General features: G+C 41.8%; 1 protein-coding gene across 6 annotated transcripts; it reads right to left on the reverse strand.

The window, feature by feature from the left end:
- On the reverse strand, positions 1–24,271 carry ILF3 (interleukin enhancer binding factor 3). 6 transcript variants are annotated; one of them, XM_066617790.1, is made up of 20 exons: positions 24,121–24,271; positions 21,143–21,226; positions 20,793–21,037; positions 17,872–18,052; positions 16,307–16,454; positions 14,794–14,885; positions 14,341–14,436; positions 12,581–12,692; positions 12,037–12,134; positions 11,625–11,736; positions 11,434–11,544; positions 10,999–11,198; positions 9,977–10,135; positions 8,381–8,518; positions 8,110–8,283; positions 6,182–6,335; positions 5,831–5,884; positions 2,371–2,721; positions 1,058–1,189; positions 1–643 (listed from the first exon to the last, which is right to left on the reverse strand). In XM_066617790.1, the coding sequence occupies exons 2-20, from the start codon at positions 21,143–21,145 to the stop codon at positions 513–515; spliced, it is 2,691 nt and encodes an 896-aa protein (XP_066473887.1). In that variant the 5' UTR covers positions 21,146–21,226; positions 24,121–24,271; the 3' UTR covers positions 1–512. The 6 variants fall into 6 exon arrangements, with proteins under 6 accessions (XP_066473887.1, XP_066473883.1, XP_066473882.1 ...); XM_066617786.1 differs by having other exon boundaries at positions 1,049–1,189; XM_066617785.1 differs by having other exon boundaries at positions 11,416–11,544.
- Between the last annotated feature and the right edge of the window lie 405 nt (positions 24,272–24,676).

Consider the following 24,676-nt stretch of genomic DNA (forward strand, 5'->3'; position numbering starts at 1 on the left):
CACATGAAGAGTTTGTGTTTATTTGTCTACATTCAGCATAATCCAGATGTGCTGTCTGAATGACCCAGACATACAAAACCCACTCTTTCCCACAAGTTTAAAGTAAAATCCTCACTTATATAAAACTGAAAAACACTAAAGCATTAAAATACAGAAAGCTTGTTTAAACTCACTTCACAAAAGCATTAGCAGAGATATCCCTTATCAATTTAAAGCCATACTGTGTTAACACCTGAATGTCTTTAAAACAGAAAAAGGATACTAAACTCAAATTCTATTTAGACAAAAGTCAAAATGGCAAACTAACAAACCATTAAATACACCATTAAATGTCCAAAATACAGCTAAGTATGGAATTACAAGGTACGTACTCAACCATTAGTGACTGATATCACAAAGAGCACTGCAACATGGAAACAGGGTTTACATGTTTACTGTGATGCAATAAAACTCAATATTCAAAGGGTATGCAAGTTTAGAAGATAACGCTTCACACCCAAGAAAAGACTGATTTATCTATACTGATAGTTCATGCTGTGGTCATTTCTGCCATAGCCAGCCTGGGAGGCTTGGTAAGAATTGGGAGGTCCACTGTAATTCTGATTTGAACCTGGCGAGCTGTAGTTTGACTGAGAATATCCACCTAGAGAAAGGCAGAGGTGAAAGGTTAGTAATATGCCAGTATAGTTATTTTACTTACATCGTCTCAACCAGCACATGCCCAAATATACAGCTGACAGGTTTCAATAGAATAACTGGGATGCACATCACCACTTTGAGTTCTCTCCAAAATGCAAAAAACTCTAGGGAGAGAGATCTTTCAATGTGTCAAAAGCATAAGTGACAGCATATCTGCTTTTCCCCTGGCATATACAGATGATTTGGCAGAGCAGCACTCTATACAAGGTTTCAACAAAAGAAAGCAGGGCAGGAATTCCTCTCATGGTTCCAACTCTTCCAGTTTTCTGCATATGCCGGAGGATTCACAGGGGATGCAAGTAGTAAACACAGATGCTGCCAGCTTCCATACAACAGACTCTGAACTGACCTTGCTTACCTTGGTAAGATGACCCTCCTCCCCCAGATCCTCCCCCATAGCCACCATGGGAACCGGCATTGTAGGAGGCACCTCCTGAACCATAGTTGTTTGCACCACCTCCACGTCCTCCACCGCCACCACCACCGTAACCTAGAATTAAGAAAACATACAGGAGGCTCACAGATACTACCGACTAACCTGAACCCAGATGACAGATTTTTTGGGGAACCTCCAGAAGGTTCCATGTAGCTTGTGGTTCCATTCCTTCATTTACAAGCTCATCAGTTCTCAGCATATGTCTCCTCTGCAGTCTTCTGCAACAGTGATTGGGGGACTTATGCTGATAGTTTTGTTTTTAGAAACTGGAGATGAACTAAGGTGCATGTTTTTCAGCACACTCCTATGGCCACTAAGTGCCTGAAGTTTATCATTTGCAGTTCAAACCACTGCAGTTCAGACATGCAACAATGTGCTTCAGTAAACTTGAAAAATGCACTTTGGAATGCATCTGTCCTTCTCAAGTGCCATCAAGAAAACAACCTAATCTGGCCTCACTTTAGTAATACTTTTATTAGAACCAACTAACATGAATCTTGTGCAACTGTCATTTCAGCTGATTCCAACAGAAGTATTACAGGATTATGGTTTTTGGATTTTACTAATGGACCAACAGGATCCTCAACCCACCCTGGACTGAAGATTTACACCTTCTACAATGGGTTGTATCCTAAGATTGGGCAGAGTGCAGGACAGACTGACTTACTTTTCATTTTCAATGAAGCTTCCAACAACAGTTGCACTTCACTCAATCTTAACATACATCCCACCACCTTTAATACAAAATTTCTACCCAAGTGCTTAATAAAGGCAACAAGTCAACACTCAGATGCTATAACCAGTAACTTTAATCATTTCCCATGATTCTCAGCCCAATCTCACCTATTTTAAACCTTAAATCGCTCAAATATATAATATGTATTTATTATATATATAATAGGCGAGAAAGTGATAACAGGCCGCAAAAGTTCCATCTGAAATGTTGTGTGGTTCTTGAAAGATAGAACCTTTCTTTAATTGTAAAAATCCCTACGGGGATTTAAACAGCCTGCCTATGTAAATCGCCTTGAATTAAAGTCTGAGGAGAAATCTGACAACCAAGAAAGGCGGTATATAAATATCTGTATTATTATTATTATTACTATTATTATTATTATGTACGGTGCATTCTTACCTTATGTGTAATTGCAGTCAGTTCATTTGGAAACCCTGATGAAATCTTAAACCTAAAAGGCTTCACATGCACACCCAACTATCTCCCCATAGAAACTTACTGAATTTATTGTCATAGTTGTAGTCTGATCCTCCTCCACCACCACCGCCAGGAGAGTTGTATGAATTGGAGTAAGCATAGTTGCCTTGATTATATCCTTTCTGTTTGCCTTGTGGTGGACCATAGTTGCCATACTGGTTCTGATTATACGACTGCTGTTGTTGGCCTTGGTGGGATTGATATCCTGAGCCATAAGAAGGCTTCTGTTGTCCTCCATGCTGTTGCTTCTTACCAGCATGTTTAGGAGGAGCAGGAGAGCTGTAGTCACCACCTTGGTAATAGGATCCATACCCAGACGAGCCACCGCCCCCTCCTGCATTGCCAGAATGGCCACCATTGCTATAGAACTGACCTAAAGAAAACAGAACAGAATCAAAACATTTGTGAAGGCGATAAACTTGTTAATGTTTTATAACTATGTGCTCATGTTTTATAATTATGTGCTCATGAAAAGATGGACAACTGTCCAACAAGTCCTGCTAAGCCCTTTTTCTCAAAACTGGATGAAAAACACACCAAGCTGTGTTCAGAACCAACTGCTTAAGCCAGGTGCCCTCATCCCCCATCTCCACTCTCTGGAATGAATCTGAAAATTAAAAAAGCAGCCTAGAGCCCTAGTTGAAAAGTCTGTAGGCCTCTCTCCCCTAACACTTGACAGGGTCTCATCTCATTCACTGTACTGAACACATGTAGACCTAGTTGGGTCAATCTCAGGTGTAACCCATTTTCAAGAACTATGGCAACATGGACTAGAATACCAGGGCCTAACTTGGCTATACCAGTCAACACAGGTATCTTTAAGTCAAATGTATTACACAGTAATTAATAAAATTGTAGTTCCCTGTAGGATGAACATGATTTCAAAGGTTAACTCTAATAACTACACATGCAAGAAAGAATGATAGACCAATACTTGATTGTTCTAGTATCTAAGTGACATTTACCAGGCTTAAAAGGTGTCCACACAACTGGAAATAGAGAACTTCAAGAAATAGACTTTAAGGAATTTCCAAAACTTTTCTTAAGTACATAAATTACGCTGGAAGTACTTTTTTTTGGTACAACTAGAAATACAGCTAACTAAAATTCATGTATAAAACCAGGTTTAAGAGATATTTGGCATTTTCATGCCAGAAAATTGGGGATTATAACAGTCTGAACAGGCATAAACTGGAATGAGTTTTGCTATACAGGGAAGTAGTACAGCATAGCAATTTATACACAAATAAAGTAGCATGATTTTTACCTATCCAAGTCAGCCATGCTGCCAACAGCTACCCCAACCCCCTTTTCATGTCTCCTACAACAGTGTAGCTTAGCCTCCAGCCAAAGTTTTGTTTTTGCACAGTGTCTTATTAGGATTCTGTGCTGAAGCTTTGTTAGGAAGCAAGATGGCAGGAATTCTGCTTTTTCCTCCAGCCTATAGTGGCAATGAAAAGCTGCACAGTGCTGAGAGCTAGAAAAAAATGATCAGGAGCTAGCAAGGCAAGTTCCTGCTGCTACTCCATAAGCTGGGAAGGTCCCACTCACAAAGGAGAGGCCCAATAATGGAAACTCTGCTAAGGGCCCTCTCAGCAGTGTGCATTCAGTCTTAAGAGTAGCTATCCACTCAGCTTTAGCATCCACAAACCCAAAGACTGGTCAATTATTCCAATTATACTTTCTCCAAAACCTTACAGCCATGACAGATTTTGCTTGATCGAACACAGATGAAAGAGTACCACATCTGAATCTACTTTTTTACATACTAAAATGCCATGTTTTAGTAATGAAGACACTAGGCTTCATGCTTAGTTTCTAGCCAGAGGATGATTGTTTGATAATGGGGAAACTGCATGAAAACTATCTGTCTCTAGTCAGGTAAGGCAAAGCAAGCATGGAATGTTTTAAGAGTAATTGATCTGTACAGAATAGTATAGCACTGCTGGTTTAAAATAAAAACTGCAACTGATTTCTTCAAATCAGTCTTGACTCCCCCAATCCAACTTTCTCCTTCCAACACAAACACCACAGTTATGTTAGCAAGTTTGACATTTTAAAAGCAGTTCAGTCAAGTTAGGAGTATAAACACTTTCAATTTCTCTTTTTTTATAAAGACAAAGTTTTATTGAAAGCCTTACTGAGTAAAATTTTAAGGCCAACTGTATCTTATTTTCCTAATCCAGTTACCAAGTTCATTCAACTCCTGAGTTAACTAAAATGATGCTGCTAAGATAATGAAACTTAATTACACAAGTACTAAACCAAGGAGGACAAACAATAAGTTTATTAAAAATCTTAACAACTAGTTTATTCCCTGTGCCTTTCAATGTTTAGTAGTTTTCAGTTCCTGGGACATTACATACATCTATTTTTGGGGACAAGTACTGAGAAGGGTAAAGAGCCACACCATACAAGGCTGGCAACAGTCCTGTGAAATGCTTTAGGCCTTTTGTCCTTGGTTGCAAAATGTCCACTGCAACTAATAAAACCATTCATTTTAGAGATACACAACCCAACAATTGTAAATCTGGGATGCTATACCAATACAAGAAGCATAAAGGATGCAGAGATTAAAATTAACACATACTATTTCACATACAAGTTAACATTATGCATGCTTAAACATTACGTAGATTCTGAAGTACTAAGAGGTCTTGCTTCTTGTCAGAGGAATTTACCCACCTTAAGGGATTAAAAGAGTTAAGTTTTGTACAAAATCTGTTGTAAATTAAGACAAGTTAACACACTTTAGCATGTTCCTTAAAAATAAAGTGATGCTTTCCATAAAAAGCAAACAGGGGCCTTTTGCTTGTAAGCAGAACACAGCTGGCTCTTTAGTGCACAATGCACAGGCATTCCTTGAAATTTAGTTCCCCCTGTACTGTACATCAATATGACCAAAGGCAAGTCACAATAAAAACTGCCACTGTTTGTAGGTTAACAGTTTCAGACAAGCTGCGGTGAAAAGCCACTGTTGAGAAACCCAGTGAAGCACAGGGACACAGCACGAACACTTTGGGTATTGGAGTTGGAGAAAATTGGAGTAAAAAGCTGTTTTATGTGCAATACTTTTAGATGATCTAGGAAGACCCAAAATCATGATAGCCGTAGCAGTCTGTGAAAAAGTCACCTACAAAAGGGGGAGACAGAGCAGAGGAAAAAAAATTAGAATTCTTTGAAGATGGCAAAATGTGCCACATTTTAAAAAATTATTTTTTATTTCTCTGCTCCCGTCACCCCCCTCCCAACAAAGGCCTCTCAAATAAAATTGTGTTTTTTAGGGAAATTGTTTTACAAAATGGTGTATTGCTTCACTTGGCTTAAAGCAGAGAAATCTTAAAATCAATGTAAAAAGAAAATGAACTCTTAAGCAGATTTTCTCTCATTTCATGCCCAAGGGCAGCACCTTATGTAGTAGTTTTGCCAACCCCAGAGTGTAGTGCTTTATTTTTTTTTTTTCCTTCAGCATGAACACTTACTATAGCCTGCCGTTGCAGAATTGCCACCATAGCCATAGCTTCCATATCCAGCTCCTGGAACACAAAGAATACAATATTCAAATGGAGATTTACAGAAAGGGACATAACAGACCATTTTCACTGATTCCAGAACACTAGTGCAGTTCCACAGACTATTAAGATGGACTTAGATTTGTGTTCTTATACAGTCGACTTAATAGCAAACTTAGCCTGTAAATGGCAAATGATCCTCCCAACTCAAACAGAACTATACTCAAATATTAAGTTATAAAATTATTAAGATGGATGAACCTGCTTATGCAATACAACTGAAGCTAGCTTCTGCAATTCAAAGAGAAACAAACAACTCACCAGCATTCATATAACCACCATGATTGGCACCACCAAATCCACCTCTGCCTCTACCACGGCCTCTGATATTTCCTCCTCTACCACGACCCCTCATACTTGGAGGAGGAGGCACTTCACTATGCATAGGACCTCCCATACCATAGCCTGGATTATGCTGTTGAAATGAGTGAAAATTCAGTGATGAGCACAATTCAAGGCAGTTACATATTTCCAGTTTTTGCTATATAAGCCCATGTGTAAGAGAATGAATGACTCTAGGTTTATTCCAACACTGTAGCCATCTGCTCTTGCCCAACTTCCCGGGTTGTGCTGGGCATGATAAACACCAAATTGAACTCCAATCACATTTGAGTATTACCCTCTCTCTAAAGCAGTGAATCTCAAACTGTGGGTTTGGGACCTACCAGTGGGTTATGACCCAATTTTTGGTGGTTTGTGAAACTGACAGGGCAAATTAGGCTATGTGCATCAAGGGTTAAACAAGCTACTACTTGAGGAGGGAGCACTAACCCCATTATAGCAGTGTTATTCAAACTGTGCGCGCAGCTCTTTAGAGGCGCCAGGAACTCAAAGGGGAGGCGCAGGATGTCCTCTTGCAGCAATAGTCACAACCCTGGGTCCATCATCTGTGCTTTTTTTTAGAGTAGAAGAAATGGAGTTGCTCAGCTACAAGAGTGGCCGCCCCGCCCTCTTCTGTGTTCGCTCAGCTTGCAGTCCTTAATCCTCACTGATCCTTGTCTGGTTGGTTCCTAGTTCCCAGCCTGGGATAGCTTCTCATCAAAGTGAAATCTCTCTTTTCAACCCCCTCCCTCTTCCACTACCCCCTTTCGATCTCCAACCTTCGCGCTTTCCTCCCCCTCCCCAAACAAAACATTTCCTATTTTACCAGTCACCAGGGGTCTTAAAGTTGTTTCCATGCAGTTGGCAAAGGGGGGGTGGGAGAGAGAGAAGCACACACTTTAGTTGGCCAGGAGCAGAAAAAGGATACTGTTTTTCAAGTGATTTATTAATCTTGTTTGACTGAAGAGGAAAGGCTGCATTTTTAAAGTGATGAATCTTGCTATCTAAAGGGAATACTTATCAGCCATTGATGAAATGATTGCCAGCCCAATCCTATCCACACTTTCCTGGGAGTTAGTCCTATTGACTCTAATGGGACTTACTTCTGAGTAGACATGCATAGGCTTGAGCTCTGCATCTCCTAGTATAGGAGACAAAACAGCTTCCTAACCAAACCCTTATCAGCTCTAATATATTTTCATGGTCTATTTTTGTTTTCCCCACCAGCTGCTGGAAAAATTTAATTTCGTTAAATTAATAAAGGGTTCACTCCTCTCCAAGGAGAATGGGAGAAATGACTAGTTGGATTGGGGTCCACAGGGGTGTGTGTGTGTGTGTGTGTAATGTTGGTCAGACTGGTTGTTCACTAAAGTTCATTTGATAAAACAATTCTATTGGTATGCTTACAAAGTTTAAAACATGAGTCCTGGACTAGACAAAATCTATCTACTCCAGCATCCTGTCTCCAACAATGATCAGTAACTGATCATTTATAAAGCATGTATATTGCTGTGTATTAATATATTTTGAAGATCTGCATTTAATTAATGATACAATTAATATAATTAATATTAATATAGTTTATATATTTAATATTATATTATAATATATATTATATCATATTTAATATAGTTAATATTTCTGGCCACTTTCTATTTAATGATGTCACTTCCAGCCCTCAGGAATGTCATGGCCAACAGCCATAGGGGTCAAAGGAGCCACTGGAAAAGTTTGAGTACCACTGCATTATGGCTACAACTCTTGGAATTTATAAGTCAGGCAGCAGCTTCTAGGGCCTCTAAAAAGTTTGAGAACCACTGCTCTAGAGAACTTTACCCCAATATGCAAGCTACAGTGCAGACACCTACCTTCATGGGAAATTTGGGTCCACCCCGCGTTGGCATAGGGGGCCTTTTCTTCTTTTGCTCCATAGGTAGAGGGGCATCCGGAAAAAGTTTTTCTAAAGCAGCCAATGCAGCATAGGCTTTTGCCACTTTTTTATTTGATCCAGCTCCTTGGAACTTCTGACCATCAACCTCAACCTTAAGCAAAAAAAGGTGTCAGTAATGAATTACACCTTGGCAATGATAACCACATTTAACAACTATCCCAAATATTTTTTTGTTATAGTCATCTCACCTCCATCACAAACCGCTTGTCATGACTTCCACCAGTTTCTGATATCAGCTCATATTTTAAGCCACGTCGCTTCTCATTTAGTTCCATAACTGGATTTTTTCCATGCTTTGTCAATATTGGTCCCTGCTGTTTCACATTCTGAAAATTTAAAATATTGTTATGTTTTTCCACAATTTGAAAAAGAGGCAAGCTGGGGGTGGGCATTTACTCTATACTGAAGTGATGTACATAAGCATAAAGCAAGAGTGTTCAAGACCCAGTCCTCGGGAGGATTTTATTTGGCCCCCCCCCCAAGGTTTCCCAGCCTCTTAGTGCTAAATACAGGTGAACGTCACTTAGCGACACTCTAACCAGCAATAGACTACATATGTGATGGCTGCCACTGGTCCTTGACCCCTCCAAAGCCAAGGGAAACTAAGCTCCCCTTGCTTCCAGGGGCTTTTCTAAGCCCCACAGAGACTCACAACAGCTGAAGCAGCCAAAAAGATGCGTCTTCCAATTTCCATCAAGAAACCTGAAGTCGAGTCTTTTCGGCTGTTTCAGCCGTTCTGAACCTCTGCAGGGCTCAGAAAAGACTCTCGAGGTGAATGGAGCACAGCTCCCCTAGGTTTCAGAGGCTTTGTTTAAAGTTAAGCCTCACTTGATGATCAGGGTGCCAGTCCACATCCCTGTTAAGCAACGCATGACTGTATAACTCAAAAGATATACTTGCAAGTATATTCTTCATTCAGCCACTGAGGTGCTGAATGCAATGGAAAGAAATTATCCTATTACACTGCATTACATTCAGCATCTCCAGCAGCTGAATGAGACGTATACTGATGCTGACAGACCTAGAATTATATTTATATATATTTAACAAAATGTTAAATTTAAAACAGAGCAGAAACTGAGACCAAAAAGTTTGTCATAGGTTGATTTGATATTTTTTCAAAATCCACCCCCCCTTTCCTGTCCAAATCAATTTTGCCCTCTGCTCCCTCCTTCTTCCACCTCCACCCACTTATTGTACTCAAACTCGCACATCCGTCCTCCATGTATTTTTTACTTATTTTCTGGTCCTCAACACCGTGTCAGATACACAATGCGGCCTTTGTGCCAAAAAATTTGGACACCCCTGGCAAAGAGTAAGAAGGTTAATCTAACTCTATTAATACTTTGCACACTGTCTGACCAAAACCTTCCCTGAACAATGCAAATGTAATGTGTCAGAACACCACGCCATCTGATAAAAATAGTGTATAGCAAGGAACCATTGGGAGAACAACTACGCAGACATTTGCCAGGCATTGCTGGTTCAGAAAAAGTATTCCTCAGTAACATTATTACATGAAGAAAAAATTTCAGGAATGGGAGGACAAGTATATTACAAAGTGTAAGAACTGGGAGAAGACCAAGGTGTTAATGTTAGGGAGCTTTGCAGACAGAGGGAAACAGGAAAACAGAGGGAGCAGGAAATGTAAAGGGAGATTAGAACAGGAAGTTGTTTCCAAAATGAAAGAAAAAACACTTTAAGTAGCTGGGGCATGAAAAGACTTCTAAGATCCCATGAAAGAAACATGTTCATCACTTAAGAGAGGTGCAAGCAATGTTCACCTCAGTTTGCTCTGTAGGAGAAGCAGCACTGGGAGTACAAACAGTTTCCACTATAGGAGGCGTAGCAACAGCTACTGGTTTCTGATCAGTTTCCTCTGCCGATTCATCCCCCCTTTCTCTTCCTTCCACACCTGTAGGCAATCCCATATCTTGCAACACCTAAAAAATACAAAGATATCAGCTGCATCCATCTCATTAAGTAATTTGTTCTGAAGTTTCTGTATAATTTCAGTGCACTGCTGACAAGTATCCAGGAACTTGACAAGAAACCTGACTTCCTGAATTCAGATAAACAAACTATGGTTTCACTACTTAGTTACCCCAAACTGCTTTCTGAACTTTCAAACACAGGTCAACCATGTTTTAGTTGGTTGCTTGCTTCCATTTTCTTTCTGCTGAGTGTCCAGGTGCCGTGACCTCCAGAGGCACAGCATCAATTATAGTCATTTACTCCATAATTAACCAACATTACAAAAAAAAACCATAGTGATCACAACCTATATGGGCTATCCACTTCAAATAATAGTTTCTAATTCTTATTTGCCAGCTAATTATAAGCCATGGTTTGTCAATTTAAAGTGTAATCCTATGGGTGTCTACTCAGAAGCAAGCCCATTCAATTCAATAGTGCTTACTCCCAGGTAACTGTATACAGGATTGCAGCCCTAGACAGCCCCATATAAAGCCTGCTCTGCCAACCCTGCCCCTTCTTCCCCCCATCCAGAAACGTCCTTCCCCACCTCTGATTCACCCTTTGGTCATCCTTGTGAATGCAGCATCAGCAGGGAGGTACATCCCCTGCCAGCGCTGCTTACTCTCTGGGTGCTGCAAATGCATTTTACAGCATGTTTGCAACACCCTTGGTTGGTGCAGCAACAGCTTACAATTGCACAGCAAGTCACTGAATCGACACTGCTTCATTTTGAGAATCATACATCTGAACACTCCCTCCAAATGTGACAACTAAGACAAAAGTTGTACAAACTACAAAATCCTGTCACATATTCATAGTTGTTTCTTACCTTTACTGCTACATGTAGTTTGGCTGTTTTTTTGGATGGTCCTGAAGCTTCATATGTGATGCCATCAACTTCCACGGACATTGTAAATATGGGAGCATGAACTGGACCTGTCTGAGATACTAGTTTATACTGAAGTCCAGGTTTTAGTTGGTTCAGCTTCATCAGAGCATTCATAGCTTGCGGAGGTTCTGATTTCTCCTCTGAACAAAAGAAGTACTTTGTCAGATATTGACTCATATGTAACATCTGGCTCAAGGCCCTAAATTTATGCCAACAACTGTGTTGCACAGTCTTAAGCATAATATCAAATGAACAGCTAAGGAATAAAGATCTCACTTTTCTACTACTCATAGGCTAACATAACATGAACCCTAAAAATCAGTGGTAGCAAACACCTGGAAAACTATGTAAACCTACCTCTTGCCAGCTCAATACCTTTTTTCTGAATCTTCTTTTTCTTTTTGCTTGGAGATTTCTCCTCTCCGTCTTCTTCCATAGGACGTTTCAATGGAGCAACAGCATATGTAGTGCTGGGAGGAATCTGAACTGTAGATAAATTTTAGAAACTCAATAAACAGACAAAAAGGTTTGTAAATAGGAACAGAATTACTGAAAGTAAAACCTACCAATGTAGTCAATAGGGTTTTCATTTTTGGGTTTCTTAGGCATCTTTGATGGCAAAGGATCCATCCCCAAGACCTTGTGAAGTTGGCCAAAAGCTGCGAGCCTCAAAGCATGCTAGAAAGATAGAATATGTATTATGGAGATGTCCAAGCTGCTCCCAGTTTCCCCCACATCTATGACAAACAATTCCCAGTCCCAATATTTTCCAGCAGAGAACTTCTGAAAACCAACTTCAGCAAGAGCTCTAGAATTTAGGTTTTAAAACCTGACTCCTCATTTCTGGCAGACCAACAAAATCCTCCTGAATAACTGGAATGGGACCCTTTTTTCTGTTTCAGGTTAAAGCCAGCCTCATTGAGATTACTAGCTACCATTAATAACGGTTGCGGTTAACATCTGTAATCAAAACTATACCTGAGCACTCTGTGTGATATCTTCCCTTTGTTGTCTGTCTAGATGCCCAATAGCATCAGTGGCTTCTTTTTCACAAGGATCATAAATACCAGAACCATCTGAAGGCAGGAAACAAGGAAGATATGCAGAGAATTATCCTAGGGTCTCTAAGTAGACTCAAATATTCCCTCAGCATCACCCTAAGACTCAGAAATGTAATCAGCCCAACTGAAGATTTGATGCAACGTGCAGTAATCTGATCTAGTCTACAATATAGATCAGTAAGCCCAGTAAGATGGCAAATTTGCCAAAGTCTTAACACACTCCAAAAAGCAACCTGTCGAGTCGGTCACATCCCACTAAGGGGTTGAAATGATGGGTCCATAATTTTAAATGCTTCTGTTCAAGGTATTGTCATGCCCTACATGTTAAGCCTTAAGTAAAATAAACCAAAAATATACAAGATGGTCAAGTATAGTTTGTGCCAGGCACACAAGACCTTGAAACTAGAGCAAGTTTCAATCACACCCATTGAAAATTCTCAAAAAGTCAAGAACCATCTAACCTGGCATAACTATCCCTGATGCGAGGCATTCAAGAACTCTCCTCAGGGCCTCGCCAGCTCCCATTGGTCGGTTGGCTGTTCCAATTGATTTCTCACATAGCAACTCAAGAGGCTGAAAAAACAGTTCAGAAAATTTTAAAAGCAACATAGAAAAAGCATAGCATTATCAATGACTGCAGTGCAGATACAGGTCCTATCACTTTATTAGCGACGCATTGATTAGACAAACACTGTAGAGCTCATTGCCAATACTATCCTGGCATTCTTTGTATGCATGTATCTGTTTTAAACTATGATTTAGTATGCCTTGCTCTGAAAGGCTGGCCTCGTATAACTACTTACAATATACAATGGTATTTCTGTTCTATATGTCGTATGTACAATACACACAACTGCTCAGGGAAAAAACTGATGTAATCCTGCTTCTCATGGACCCACCATGCAGTGCCACATTAACCCTGATTCCTCTTATACAAAGGACAGCCAAGTGAATGGAATACAGATCTTAACTCTGCAAGTACAGCATAGATAGCAAAACCCTGACCTATTAGAAGTATTAAAAGGTAGGACTATTTATAGACCACCTATACAATATCTCTACTTCCCAATAGTCTCTTAGCTAGGAACTTCCAGTGGGGAAAAGCTGTAGCCATACTGGCTTCATCAGCAACCTGAGTAGACATCTAAAGGAAACTCAGGGAAACATACAATATGGTGTCTGTGGGCCAACTTTTAAAACTGAATGCAAGGATTCCATCTGCTACAAAACCTATGCAAACACTGGGATTCAAATCTTCCCATCATTCACATTCTTCTCTTGACCTCACTGGCTGGACCAGCTTGGTTGCAAAGGTTTTACTAAAAAACGGCTTTTCCACTCATCACCAGATTCGTAATAAGAAATTCCTCCTTAAGTTTTGAGGTCCAAGTTACATAAGAACATAAGAGCCCTGCTGGATCAGGCCCAGATTAGCCTCAACCTTCTCCTTTCCAGAAGTCAAGCCTGCAATTTGTAGTATATTTGTGGTAGATTGTATTTTCATGAATATGAATATGAATATGAAGAACCAACTGAATAGCAGTGTTAGTAGTGTTACTCCACTAACTCCACCATGCCTTTCTAGTGCTGTTAGTGTTGATGACTACTTATTTATCAGACACGCCTCATTTCCACATCTGTACTGGAACCTGTCATAAATGCAGCACCTATTCAAATAGTTAAGTGCCACTATATAGGCATATTCTAAAGTAACGGACAAGACCATTTTGCCACCAACTATCAACACTCACGGGTCCAGATACTGCTGAGGCAAGAAGAGTCAAGCATCAAATTCCTAGTCATAAGGTGTTTCAGCTCAAAGGAAGAAAGCACCCACATCCTTAGCAATCCCCATCTTTCTTCCATTCCAGGAGCAAACAGTACATTCAGCTTTCATAACCACCAGACTATTCAAACTCCTGTGAAAGTGTTATTTCTCTGCTTGTTTAAGAGAGGGAGGGTATGCTCTTTCAGTAGTTTTTCCCCTTCCTCTGGTAAGAGAGAAATTGTTGAAATCTGCATCACCCCCCCTCCACAAGTGGGGGACAACACGCACACAGGTTGGATACAACCAAATATCTTATGTAGTCTTGGAAACCTAATGTTTCCCTTAAATTTGTCAGTCTTTGTAAATAATGAAAACTGACTTCCACTGTATACAGAACCTGTGTTTAACTGCATGACTTGCATACTAAAAAGAATATAGAACTTGCAAGTTTACCCATCCTCTAAGTGGAGCCCAAGTAGGAACACGAGTACACAGATCTCGCAGCACTCTGATAACTATGACACATGACTTCAAGCCATTTGCTCTGGCCTAGAACAAAGTAAAAAGCAAAACGGGTTCAGTAAGGAATACCAGAATCAAACAGACAAATATCAGTTCTTGTAGTGCTACTTTGTCAAGGGTAAACTATGTATATATCTCCATAGCTTTTTAAATTTGGTAATTTAGTTAACAGTGTATGAAAACTTACTCTTAACACAAAGCAGCAGCTATGAATCTACTCATTTTCTTCTTTGAAAAACTAAACTCATTCAAGTGCTTCTTTAGCAACTGCGCATTTAACAGATGCTAAGTTCTGCACATCTACAGCCCAGCATTAAAACATTAACAAAGTTAGGCAATTACAATTTTTCTACTTAAAGACAAATATAAGAACAAAATGCAAACCTGGAACCACTTGGCGTGTCGGAGTGACGCCAAGGCAGCAAGGCATTTCTGCCTGTCCAGAACGTCCGGTGAGTCGTTGACTGATAGCGTTTCTATTCGTGGGTGGAATAAGAAGACAAGGCACAGTTTGACCAAGGGGGTTCTGTCGGGTGGAGAGGGGATGAGGCAGTTTCCTAAAGGGCAGCTGAGGCTCCCAAAACACTAATCTATAGCCCTATACCTGAAGGTATAGCCTCAATACACTTTACTTTTTCACCCTTATGAACTAACAACTACATAAGGAGAACGATGTGAGGCACTAACTTGCTCTTGCACAGAAAAAGAAACTCTACAGAAAAGGAGGACAGAGATGCTAGACTACTTTAACCAGACTACAAAAAGGTATAGGACTAAGCTAACCAACAGAATGGAAAATTAAAATTAATTTCCCCTCTACATCCAGTAGAAATGTGTAACTAAAATCTTTTCTAGAAGGGAACCCCCTCCACCCACAAGGCTCGACTGCCCTGGCCCCAGCCCATGACAGAGTGCGTCCTGTTGGTCAAAGGTCCAGCGTCCCTAAAATCGACAAACTAGAAGGCTTGGTAGATGTGGTCAGATATCAGAACCATAAAACAATCAGTAGAGAACAAAATTATTATCAGGTCTGTGCTGCAGCAAAACTGAAAACAGGAAAAACCAGGGTTTTAGATAAGGTTAGTTCAATAGTTTGAAATATGAAATCTTGTAAGCATTTTATTTATGCAAGATTTCACCAACTGAACAATTTTTTGACTGGTTAAAAGTAAAATGGGGTCTTCAAGTGTGAAAACTGTTTTAATATGGAAAGTGAATTCATACAGACAAGTTCATCACTGAATCAAGTGATGATGCACATGTATGAAAGCTGCTGCCACAAAGTGTTAATTCTCAACTCAAATACTTCTTAACGGACTCACTTCTCATACACTGCTACAAATCAGTGTTATGTTTTCAGGTCATCTAGGCATACGTGAATCAGTCCTAAAAGATGGATGGATTAACTTTATCCAAAACTCTGCATTACATTCCAGAACAGCTGAAAAGGCTGAGACCCAAAAAACCACCAATCATTTTTGCTGCAACACAAACTGCTTTATGAAACACATCCAATTCCATGAACATGCAGAAGTCAATTAAACTAGACTTCAGTATTTTAAGATGTTTTAGTTTACATTTATAAACATCTGTATCAGTCATTACGGTTTGCTGAAGAAACACTATTACAAATCAGTGAACTAATGCACTTGGTACAAGGGCTTAGGCCATAACAAAGGCCCAAGTGATTATAAAGTGTGTTAATTTGGAAGATGCAACCCAAATTCCAGAAACCTGTAATCCAGTTATCCATAGCCATAGTACTGTGTAGCATTACAACACGAAGTAGACTTGCATGAAACTGCTCTGCCTAATCAGAAATTGAACACCAAAGAGAATAGTGAAGTCAGTCTGGAAACTCATTCTGTGGCTGTTAGCAGTTTTCAGTCTTCCATACCTCCAGCTAACATTTTTTCCATTTCTTCTCTGACAACAGGAGATGTCAAGTGGATAGTAAGTGTCAGTGGAGGCTCTTTTGTATTCTTAATGATAATTGCAGCATCACTGATAGACTGGATAATTTCATATTTATCTTCAGTAATAGCCTAAAACACAAAGAAACACCGTAGAGTTTTTTCCAGATTGCACCCCTCCGTTGGAAGACATCACTGCAGAGCTTTTGGGCAGCTGCATTTTCTGCCCAGTTGACATACCCAATAATGATTTAAGAAACATGCTGTTGAGTAACATAACCACCTACTTCAGTGATGGCTAAATTCCTGAGTGTGGGAGGTAGATCCTCCCCAGTCAAGCTGCTCAAGAGATGAATCCCCCTATATCATCACTGTACTTCCTCAGTGCACACTGGTTGAGAAGCACATACACAGCCCAGCGCTGAGGCATCTTCTCATTTAGCACAGAGAGGCACACACCAGCAAGAATGGAGGATTAAGAGTTTTGTCTGCCAGAGCTGTTCAAACTTTCCTTCCCCAAAGTGATAGTATACACTGCCAAATCAGAGATACTGCAGTATCACTGATCCTCTACCCTGATGTGCCTCATTTTAAGCAGAGCATCTGGAAACACTTTGTAGAGTTCAAACCACAGGTTTAATGTCCAAGATGCTACTTTTCATGGAGCAGGCATACATACATCTTGGGCATTCTGTTTCACCATATGGGTGGGCATATTTGGAAGGAATCTCAAGTCCAGTTTCAAATCAGGTAGAAAAGATAGCATATAATAACCCTCCCTTCAGCAACCCTTTCAGATTGTGGACTGCTATAGGAAATTATAGCAGCTATTAGGTGCAGTCAGGTAGCTGCCAGCAGGCCATATATAAAATTAACTCACTGAGATTTAAAAGTTTCTCTTAATGTATCACACTAAAACCAATTCAAACTCGAGTAGGTAATCAATGTTCTAACTAAGCCTATCTAAGCAGCAAATGAGAAGTTTCAGAAGGGAGAACTGAAAACAAAGTTATCAGTTATCAGAAGACAAGCAATCTCTCAAATACAGCTGGTGACATTGAATGTAAAGATGTGCTCCTTTAGCAGCCTCTCAATAATGTGCAAGGGCCTCCAGCCGGGTCTGTTATGTCCTGGAAATACTGAAGGAACCAACAAATGTAGATTAAGAAATACCAGCAGATACAGAAAACTGGTAGGCAGAATATTTGGTGGGACCAGGAGTTACAAAATTGTGTTGGCAGTTTCCAACAGCCAGGATATGCTAGTTACAAGAGATGCTGACATTTCATGGAATTCACCAGCAACAGGTGGGCTACCAAGTATTCTCAGTGAGTCTGTTATGTACAATCATGACAGGATCCAAAAAAGTTCAGATACCTTCAACTTGATCAAAGGTGTTGGTGAAACATGAACACCTCTTGACTCATTAGCATTTAAAACACCTCAGTTATCTCTCAGTGAGTGGTATCACTTTTTTGTTGCATACATATAAAAAGTTATATGAATAAGTCAAATATAATCAGCATTACTATTTGTTCTTCATACTCACAGCAAGTTGTGTGCCAAGATTGTCTGCTACTTTTTCGAGAAGACCAATAGTAGGCTTCTCTTTGCACAACAGAACCAACTCAAGATCCAAATCTCCCTTGAGCAAGAGGCCCTTTGCTACAAGACCAACACGCATCACGCCACGAAGTGTCCTAGTCAAGTGTTCAGTGGTCTTCTGTTCACTATGAAAAGGTGAATAAAAATGGTTACAACAATAAAGGAAGAAACTGAAGGTAAAAACTCTTCCTACCGCTTTGCCAAGTATATGTTTAGATCAAATTTTCAGCACAATGCTCGCACATGGAAAACACTGGGCTCATTCAAACGTAATGACAAGCTATGCTTCAGTCCTGCATGAATAAACTGTTAAAATCCTTTAGGCTTGCATGTTCTGTCCTCTCCTCGCTTCTTGAAATTCCCTTCCTGGCTTGCAATAAACCAATACACATTTATCCTGCAAATCAGGATTAGAAATTAGGGCCACAGTAACCTTAAAAAACTATTTAGCTGTAGAACAGCGAAACAGTATTAAAATTAATACCAATTAGCAAGTAAAATAAAGCAGTTATTGCATTCTACAGCAGACTGGCATGCCTCCATTTGCACCCATGCTGGCTGAGCCACTTGGCAGCACAAACATGATGGAGCAATGTGTGGAGGTCTGGAGTGGCAGGCTGGCCCCAACCATCCTCTCTGGTCCATTTTATACAATTTTGTGCCTTTTTTGGCCATGACCCAGAAGCATTGCTGATGTAATCATGTCATGTGTCATCAGTACTTACTTCTGGATCTTGATGGAGGCCGGGAAAGTTTGGGAAGCACTGCCCTAAGGAGTAGCAATGCACACTTCAGAAAGCCCTGGTATATACGATTGCAAGTCAAGGCTCAGAAAATAGCAAGACATCTCATAGCTTTCCTGAACCTCCCCAAGGATAGTATGTGGTCTGGGAGATTCCTCATCTTCCCAACCCAGAAGAGAAGGATAATCTCCAATCCTTTCTGAAATACTATGAGCAACAAGGTATCATGCTACTTTCTTTTTACAAGTTTCATTGAGAAGGGCACAATCCCCCCCCTCCAGTATGGAGGTGGGGGAGTGGGCTTGCTTTACAGTTCTACCTGGCAATGGACACATCCAAATAGCTCCAATGCTCACCACAATGTCACAGACAAAACTGTGCTTCTCTCTATCAGGAGGTAGGCAGGCATAACAGCAGTCACAAGCTTTGGCTGACTGTCTTATTAGGATCCCTCACCTTGCAGATCATCCATGGATTACAGATGGGTATAAACGTAAACCTATTTTTTGTTCAAGTTATGAACCTGTGACACAAACCACACAGCACTGGCACACATCTAGTAACTATTTGTGCTTATTTTTGACAGCTTCTAGAAGCTCGCTGTACAACTCAAGGTGAGCAAGTTTCAGTCTTCCCAATGAGATTGTTCAAAAGACTGCAACCTTAGTATTCTTGTTTATAGGCTAACTTCTAAGCGTAGGAAGCAAATGAAACAAAAGACCATACCTCAATTTTCAGACAGATTCTGATTAGCAACTCAGATTATGCTAGTATTTTCAAAAATATTTACTGGGGAGTAATCAAATACGTTTAACAAACATGAATAGAAAAATTACTGTAAAACTAGTAGCAAAATTCTTTTGCACGTCCCAACTTCAATGGGGCTTAGTCCTAGGCAAACGCACATAGTATTGCAATCTGTGCAATGATTCTATTGAAATGTTCCACATTTGTTTAACCGAATACCCAAATTTGAAGCTAGTTTTTAGTGCTGTCACTGCATTTCAGAAATATTCTCTTCTATTTCTGGAACAGTATACAAAGTTTTACATACTACTGCTAAGAAAAAGGCCTCATGCTGGCAACAAATGTTTTTTTCAACTCATTTCCCCCCACAAGTGATTAAAAAAACCTGTTTCACCTCCAACACTCTGTTTTACCTCTGTTCATAAATATTTGAACAGAAAGCATTATTTTTAAATATCCCATTCTTCATTCCCTTTTCTGAAGACATGCTTTCAAGATTTTTAGAAATTTTTCATCTTTATCACAGACCACAATTAACATCTACCAGGTCTGAGAATCCAGCATCAGAATAGGTTTTCGCTCACTGCCCTATGTAAACAGGAAGTAGATTCCTTAAGAAGTGCATGTGAAAGGGGAGAGAAGAAAAAGATCATACTCACGAAGTGTTTTCATCCTGAAAACACGTTCTTTATTCAAAACCAATACTGCAGCTATAAGGAAATGTAGTAAAACAAATTCATGCTCCTAACTTATGCTACTAACTGAGTATTCTGCAAAGGAAAGGCAGTATATAACTACAATAATAAACAAAAAAACTAATTTAAAAAACATTCATTGTAACATCCCAGATATATATACCTCAACCTTTCTTGTCCTGCACTAATGGATTTTGCGATAAAAGAAAATCCTCTGGCAGCCACTGGTTGAGCTGACACATAGGAATATTCATTAATGTTCTATCATGAAGGTTGAATAAGGGCCCAATCCTATCCAATTTTCGAGCCCTGGTGCAACCATGCCAATGGGGCATGCACTGCATCCTGTGGGGAAGGATAACAGAGGCCTCCTTAAGGTAAGGGCATGTTTGTTCCCTTACTTTGGAGCTGCACTGTGCTTGCATTGGTGTTGGAAACGTGGATAGGATTGGGCCCTAAAGCAGCTTACAACAGGCAGCAAAGCAGTACCAGCTCTGCTTCTCTCCCAACACAGCAGTACCAGCTTAGCCTTTAGAGACAGGTAATTAAAAGGAAGAGAAACAGAAGCTACACGTCCCAACATCACACATGCAGGCAAGTGGGATGCAGTGAGTGCCTCTAGTTGTTAACAACACTTGGAAAAGCTTGTCAAAATGCTCAAGAACTGCAGCATTACTTGCCTTCCTTCTTTATTTTCTTCTTCAGCTACTGTCTCCATGGTCTCTGGTTCTGGCTGCTGCTGCTGCTGCTGCTGCTCATTGTTGCCTTTTTCCTGTTCATTAATCCAGTCAGACACAGCTTTGAGAGCACGTTCAGTATGAGAGACCATGTTTTGAACTGCTGTCAACTCTTCTTGAGTTGGATAGACTGCAGAATGTTTGGCCATGACATGACGGTCATCATTCACAAAAATACGCATTGGTCGCTGAAAAAAAAAAACATCAAAAATTAAAAAATTAATAAGCTAATAAAAATTATAAAATAAGCTACAAGTGCTACTGGTTTTCACTTCTGAACAAGAAATTCTTACCATTTTTGCTTCAGAGCGGTGGCAGAATTGTTCAAGAAATATTTTCTTCTTCAAAGTTCTGCTAAGACTACAGCTTTCAGTATTCTGAGGAAAATTAAGAGTAATTAAGATTTAGACAAAAAATTGATAAACTTGTGACAGTAGAGTATAAAATACATTTACATTTGTAAATAATACTGTACGCTCAACAACAATTAACCTATACTAACATACAGTAACAGATTGGTCTATTTAATGAGAACTCAGACAAATGCATACCTGACATGTTTAATATCTAAAATTACCAAGCTTTATAAATGATCAGTAAGATAATTGTTATGATCAAAAACCTAAGTGCATTGAGCCTGGCTGAGAACTCATGCAAGTGACTCAGAATCCCTGAAAGCCAACAGGATAAGCGAAGATGGTACATTTCTTCATACCCTTAACTATACACCAAGGCATGAAGTGCAACTTCTCAATCAATTCCATTCACAACTAACAGAAAAAACTCTGGTTACAGAGTTTAGACAGATGGCAGGGGCATTGGTGCATTGGGGGAACAGCACAGTGCAACCACAATCAAAGACAACAGTCCTAGTATGTTTCTGCCTGAGGCAAGAAGTAATGTGTTCAGGAAAGAACCTCAATTTAGATACAATGGTATCTGGCAAACAAATACAACAGGACAAATATTATGGCAGCAAAAATACTATCAATAGCAAGAATTTAGAAGCTTAATGATGGCTTGAGACTACTACATTTTCCAAATTTACCCTGAACTGGCCGAACTGGCCAACACTGTTTTGACCACATACAGTATTCCAGGAGTTCTTCACTTGTTCAAAGTGTGCTACAGAATTCTGGGGTTAGTGTTTTTATATACTGTAAAGGTCATATAAAGGTCATACAGGTTATATACTGTAAACCTATATATGCTTAGGTTATTCAGCCCCCAAACAAAAATCCTATTTCCCTGAGTAGCCATCCTCATACATTACTCAAGTATGCTACCTGCAAATTATGCTCCTTGGCCAAGCTTAGAAATTGAATTTACCAGCCCCATAGTAACAGTAGTTACTGATATACACAATAAAGGCAATTATCCAGAAGTGCTAGACCCAAAAAAAAAGCTGCTTTAGTATATGGTAAGGAGGACTCAAAGCAACTCCAGGAGTTCAGCTGGTAGGACCATCTCTCCCTAGAAAGTGAACAAGCCAGTAGCAGAGTAATGCCAAATCCTATTCAACTTTCCAGTACCGGTGCAGCCCTGTCAATGGGGCATACACTGCATCCTGTGGTGGTGGGGGTAATCACAGAGCCCTCTTCCAGGTAATATTTTTTCCAGGTAATGTTTTCTCCTGTTTTTGTAGGGAATGTTTTTCCCTTTCTTTGGGGTTGGATTGCTGCAGCACCAGCACTGGAAAGTTTTAATTAAGAAATACCTGCAGATACAGAAAACTGGCAGGCAGAATATCTGGTGGGTCCAGGAGTTACAAAATTGTGTTGGCAGTTTCCAACAGCCAGGATATGCAGTTACAAGAGATGCTGACATTTCATGGTATTCACTAGCAACCTGTGGGCTACTAAGTATTCTCAGTGAGTCTGTTATGGCAGAATCATGACAGGATCCAAAGAAGCTCAGATACCTTCAGCTGGATAAATGGTGTTGGTGAAACAACATGATTGCCTCTTGACTCATCAGCATATAAAACACCTCAGTTAACTCAGTGATTAGTGTCAAGTTTTTTGTTGCACATGTATCCAAAGTGATATGAATAAATCAAATATAATCAGTAAGCTGGAAAAGATTGGAAAGTTGAATAGGATTGGGTAGAAGTAAATCTCATTCTAGCAAGTGGGTCTTACAGCAAGTTACAGGATTAGAAAGCTGGAAAATTGCATAGGATTGGGTCCCAACAGCACAATCATATGCATGTCTTCTCAGAAGCAAGCCTCATTAGAGTCAATGGGGCTTACTCCCAAGAAAGTGTGGGTAGGACTGCAGCCTGAGAGCCCCCATCCTATGCATGTCTTCTCAGAAGTAAGCCTCATTCCAGCAAGTGGGTCTTACTGCAAGTTAGACAGGACTGGAAAGCTGGATGGGATTTGGCCCCAAGAGCGCAAGCTTATGTATGTCTACCCAGAAGCAAGCCTCATTCTAGCCAATGGGCCTCACTCCCAAGGAAGAAAGGTGGGGATAGGACAGCAGCCTGAGCGCGCACTGCACGTGCTCCCGCCTGCCCCCACCGGAGACTCCGGGCCAAGTGAACAAGGAACCAACCCCTGCCGCATTTGAGAACCACGTGCGGGAGCGCGAGGCCCAAGAGCGGCTCAAATAAGGTGGGCAGCCCAGGAAGGGCACGCGGAGGCCGCCAGGGAGAGGAGAGGCGAGAGGGCTGCGGGGCAGGAAAAGGCGCCGAACGAAGCCCAGAGGCGCCTGTACGAAGGCAACCGAATGGAGACAATCGGGGGCGCAGCCGAAGGTCGGAGGCCGCTGCCGGGCCACGCCACGCACTGCAGGACGGGCACCCCCTTCCCTTCAAGGGGAGCTGGAGGGCAAGAGCGGCCCACGGGGGGGCTGCGGTGTGAAGGAGGCGGCGGCGCCCCGCGTGAGAAGCGGCGAGGAGCACTAGGGGGGGGCAACGAAGAGACCGAGAAATGGAACGGCGGGGGTTGGGGCGCCCCCACCTCCCTCGAGCCGTCGCGTGCTCGGCCGTTGAGCCGCCCGCGCGCCATTCCCCCTCTTTCTCTCTCCCCCCTCCCGCGCGCCTCCCGGCCCAGCCGCCGCCATTTTGTTTCCTCCACACAATGGAGCGCGCGGAGGAAGAAGCGGGGAAGAGCCGGCGCTGCCCGAAGCCCGCAGAAAGCGGTCCCTCCCGCGCTCGCCTCGCTCGCGCTCCGCTCCCCCGCCGCCACCGCCACCGCCCCCCTCCCCTGAGGGAAGAGGCGCCGTCGGCAAAGGGGCCCGGGCTCGGCCGGCGCTGGCTGCGACTCACCGGGCGGGCCGGGCCCGTCGACGACGCCCTGCCTCCACAAGCCCGCCCTCGACGCGCAGCGGGGCCGCTCGCTCAGCCACCCGCGCTCTGGATCCCCGCGCAGAAGCGGCAGCGGTAGCGGCTTCGTCGGTCTCTAACTGCAGGAGGAGGGGGGAGGGGCGGCGCGAAGGGGAAAGGCAGGGTGCTGGGCCACGTGGTCTGCCTGCGCCCGTCTCCTCCAATCACAGCACGGGGAGGGGCGGGGACTAAGGTCTCGCGCGCCGGTGGGTCGGAGGAGCGCGTTTTTTCTCCCCCTTTGTCTCCGCCCCTTTTTTCTGCCGCCATTTTGATGTGTGTCCTGCGCAGGCAGGCCGGCTGGCCAGGCAGCGAGAAACGGAGCCGGCAACGGCGCGCTCCAGCTCTTCTCCTCAGCCTGCCGCCCTCTGCGCCCCACTGGTGTGCATGCGCCGCCACAGGGCCTGCCTCCCCCTCCCGGAGCCGCCTGCCTGGAGTCACAGACAAAGGCGGAGGCGGGGAAGGCAACGGACGCCAGAGCCTGAGAGCGTCCAAGGCGACC

The sequence above is a fragment of the Tiliqua scincoides genome, chromosome 2 (genome assembly GCF_035046505.1).
Source record: "Tiliqua scincoides isolate rTilSci1 chromosome 2, rTilSci1.hap2, whole genome shotgun sequence".
NCBI classification, from domain to species: domain Eukaryota; kingdom Metazoa; phylum Chordata; class Lepidosauria; order Squamata; family Scincidae; genus Tiliqua; species Tiliqua scincoides.

What these genes read in the sequence shown, in the direction of transcription:
- ILF3 (XM_066617784.1), bottom strand. An exon ending in AGGTATTGAGCTGGCAAGAG is followed by an intron (nt 11,199 to 11,415) that starts GTAGGTTTACAT and finishes TCTTTTGTTCAG; the next exon opens with AGGAGAAATCAGAACCTCCG. An exon ending in CAACTATGACAATAAATTCA is followed by an intron (nt 1,190 to 2,370) that starts GTAAGTTTCTAT and finishes TCTTAATTCTAG; the next exon opens with GTTACGGTGGTGGTGGCGGT.